The 3,936-nt window shown below is 41.8% G+C and overlaps 1 protein-coding gene across 2 annotated transcripts; it reads right to left on the bottom strand.

Moving 5' to 3' along the window:
* Positions 1 to 2,261: 2,261 nt before the first annotated feature.
* Positions 2,262 to 2,843, bottom strand: LOC103743359 (transforming protein RhoA-like). Of its 2 annotated transcripts, XM_017801006.1 has the most exons (2): positions 2,688 to 2,843; positions 2,262 to 2,435 (listed from the first exon to the last, which is right to left on the bottom strand). In XM_017801006.1, the coding sequence occupies exons 1-2, from the start codon at positions 2,841 to 2,843 to the stop codon at positions 2,262 to 2,264; spliced, it is 330 nt and encodes a 109-aa protein (XP_017656495.1). The 2 variants fall into 2 exon arrangements, with proteins under 2 accessions (XP_017656495.1, XP_017656494.1); XM_017801005.1 differs by having other exon boundaries at positions 2,262 to 2,843.
* Positions 2,844 to 3,936: the final 1,093 nt, after the last annotated feature.

Consider the following 3,936-nt stretch of genomic DNA (forward strand, 5'->3'; position numbering starts at 1 on the left):
TAGGGGTTGTGTTACAGAGATCCCATTTGGGATGGAGCATACCATGATCACTTATTATTTGCATTTTGACCACTGGGGGAATCACTGTAATGGTCACTGGCTGCTTTAAAAAGAAGCTTCACTAATGAGAGGTGAGAGCTACACTTATCTATGGAAGCTATATATTATTCAGCAACATGGTAATAGTAGGCTCTCCTCTAGGATCTATGAGCTCTCCATCTATGGGCATCTGACTAGGTTTACAGGACCAGTCATGCAACATCCATTTTATTGCTGTGTTATTCACAATAGCTAAGTTAAAGAATTAAGTTAGATTGGTATCACAGTGCCTGCAGAGGCCAGAAGAGGGCATTGGACCCCTGAAACTGGAGTTACTGCGAGCTGCCATGTCGGTGCTAGAAACCAAGATCTGGGTCCCCTGCAAGAGCAGCAAGTGCTCTTAGTTACCATGCTATTTCTTTAGCTGCTGTTTTTCATTTTGAAGGCCATTTCCCTCCTTTGCTAGATTTAATCCTAGATATTTATTTTTAAAGCTATTGTGAATGGGATTTGCTGCTTTTTACTGGCAAATTAGTTACCAGCATAAAAAGTTTATTGGTTTTTAAAATTGAGTTTTTGTGAATGCAGGCACTGGTGCCACAGCACACAGGTAGAGGTCAGAGGACAACGTACTTGATTCTGTTCTTGCTGTCCACCTTGTTGAGGCAGGTCTCTCCTTGTTTCTGCTGCACTGTATATTCCAGGCTGGCTGGCTTACAAGCTTCCAGCTGATTCTAGCGCTTCCATCTCACCATGAGAATGCTGGGATACAGATGTGCAATGCCACATCTGCTGGTTTCCTGAGGTTTTGAGGATTGAACTCAAGTCATCGGGCTTGCATGGCAAGCCTTTTTACCCACTGAACCATCTCCCCAGCCTGATTTACCGATTTTTGAATGTTGGTTTTGTATCTTGCTACTTTGCTGAATGTGTTTGTGAAGTTTTAAGAGTTCTCTGAAGCCATGTGATGTTGTAAGTATAGGATCATGCCATCTGCAAATAGGGACGGTGTGACTTAGTCCTTTCCTAGTTGTGCCCTTTACTTTTTCCTTTCACCAACTGTTCTACCTAAGACTTCAGACACTATATTAAATAAGAACGGAAAAAGTGGATACTCTGGCTCATCCCAATTTTAGAGAACATTCTTTTAGTTTCTTTTTCTATTCTATTTGATGTAAGAGCTGGCTATAGGTTTACCATATATAGCCTTTAATTCACTGCTATCTGTTGAGGGATGTTTAAATTTTTTTCAAGAAAACTGCCTTTATTAGGTGGAAAAAATTATCCCTGAAGAAAAAATTAGTCATCTGGAAAGAAAAAGGCACCTTTCCCCTGCCACTGACCTCCTTAGGAACCGGCAGCTCCTATGGGTAGTGTTGGGAAAAGAGCACAGGGACTTAGAGTCAGACCCCGTGCTGTTCAGATGAAGAAGGTTAGGCCACTTTCAAGAGCCTAATTGCCCCAGGCATAAAACCAAATTCTTTCCGGCTCTGGAAAAGAGCACACAGGGATATGTGGGGCAGAAAAGGGGAGATATGGCCACATTTTTCCGGAAAAATGACAACATGGGAATTTCAAAAACAAATTTTCCACCCTACCTTAATTCCAAAAACTCTTATTTCTTCCTTTTTAAAAAACAAATACACTTTCTGTTCTTTTTCTAGTAACATATATTAAGTGGCACTAACTACACAGTAACTCTAAGGAAACTAACTTGAAACCACAGAACAGTAACGCTGCCACAGCTAGGAGGATTTAGACACTTCTAGCCAAGCACATTAAAAAACAAAACAAAACAAAACAAAACCCTGGATGTGGACCCTAGAGCTATGCCAGTCAAATGTGTTAGGAAGTAAAGCTCTGAAGTAATGACTCACCAGAGCTCCCTGCAGTTGGATGATGGGCAGGACATGTTATAGTTACAGCCTTATCAACAGAAGTTAGCAACTGTGTCTCTTTCTAGAAAAAAACAGTCTTTGAATTAGTGTCTAGGGTGTTGGGTGGAGCACAGAAAGCTGCTGGGGTTAACAGAAAGGACCCTGGTGGGTCAGACAGGTTGGACATCATTCACAACCCTGGTTGGCTCTAAACACTGGTAGCAAGATAACCTCTGATTTGTAATCTTTGGTAAAACATAAACAGAAAAAAACAGAAACCATACACTAAGATTAATAAACAGCACTTTAAATTAACTGCACAAGGGTAGTGACCAAAGCAAGGTTTCACAACACAAGACACCCAGATTTTGTCTTCCTAAGTCTGGTTTGTAAAGCAGCTCTTGCAGCTGTTTCAAAAACCTCCCTCACACCTTCTTCGGTCTTTGCTGAACACTCCATGTACACCAAAGCGCCAATCTTGTTCGCCATATCTCTGCCTTGCTCAGATTTTACCGGCTCCTGCTTCCTCTTAGCTAAAGCCCGTCTTGCTAAAGAGTCATTCCGAAGATCCTTCTTGTTCCCAACCAGGATGATGGGCACACTGGGACAGAAGTGCTTGGCTTCTGGAACCCATTTTCTTGGGATGCTGTCTAAACTATCAGGGCTGCCAATGGAGAAACACATCAATATAACATCAGTGTCTGGATAGGAGAGAGGCCTCAGGCGATCGTAATATTCTTGTCCAGCTGTGTCCCACAAGGCCAACTCGACCTGTTTTTCATCCAGTTCAATATCTGCCACATAGTTCTCAAACACGGTGGGCACATAAACTTCTGGGAACTGGTCCTTGCTGAAGATTATGAGTAAGCAGGTCTTGCCACTATTTTCATCACCAACAATCACCAGTTTCTTCCTAATGGTGGCCATTGCTTACAAATGTTCTGCAAACTACATGGCTTCTGTGACAGATGTTAAACCAAGTACGTGGAACTTCTCAGATGGAAAGCTCCAGAGACAACTCCTGGCATTTCATGGCAAGGGTGCCTCTCCGTGAGTCCCTAGCTCAGAGCACAGGATCAGCAGCTAGGACGAGATGGTGGACCACACAGACAACCAACGGATGACGGCCGGAGTGCACGAGCTAGCACCCTAGGTGCCAGGAGTGCAGGGAGCTGCGCATGCGCTCCTGAGCACCCAGCAGGTGCCAACTAGTAAAAGGCTAATGCAGGCGAACACTCACAATTCAGCCATTTTGCTGGAGTGCTCGCAGGTCCTAAAAGCAAGACACTTAATCAATCATTGCAGCTGTGGAGCATCACGGGAACTCTCAAGGCATATTCTTTCTATACTAGCTTCTTCAGGATGTTTTTTCATATGGAATTTTGTCAAAAGACTCTTTTTACATCTCGAGATGGGTATGTGATTTCTGTCCTTAAATCTGTTTTAGTGTTCTATTAAATGTTCTACCATATTTATTGATTTGAATATATCAAACCATCCTTGCATCAATGGCATAAAACCAACTTGTTCACAATGTATTATCTTTTTAATATGTTCTCAAATTCAACCTGCAAATGTTTTGAGGATGTTTGCCTCTGTTCATAAGGGAAATCGATCTAGGTTTAATTTGTTATGTCTTTAATCTGGTTTTGGAATCAGTGTACTGCTAGTTTCATAGAATGGACATGACAGAGTTCCCTCCCTTTCTGTTTTATGCAACAGTTTGGGGAGCAATGTAGTTAATTCTTCAAAGTTTTGGTAGAATTCAGAAGTGAATTCCTCCAGTTTCCGGCTTCATTTTGTTGCTTGTGGTTCTGTTTATGTTGCTTATGGCCTCTTTTTTGAAAGCTTTTTATTGAATTTTTGTAAATTTTGTTCATGGACTCCCCTCTTCTAACTGCACCTCCTAACTACTCCCCACCCAATTTCATGTTCTCTATTACAAATATTAAATACAAATGTATATATAAAATGCCAGAAGAGAGTGTCAGTTACTCTGGAACTGGAATTACAGACAGTT

This window comes from Nannospalax galili, unplaced genomic scaffold (genome assembly GCF_000622305.1).
Source record: "Nannospalax galili isolate Female #2095 unplaced genomic scaffold, S.galili_v1.0 scaffold441, whole genome shotgun sequence".
Taxonomy (NCBI): Eukaryota; Metazoa; Chordata; class Mammalia; order Rodentia; family Spalacidae; genus Nannospalax; species Nannospalax galili.

What these genes read in the sequence shown, in the direction of transcription:
- LOC103743359 (XM_017801005.1), bottom strand. Translation starts at nt 2,843, where the DNA reads ATGGCCACCATTAGGAAGAAACTGGTGATTGTTGGTGATGAAAATAGT.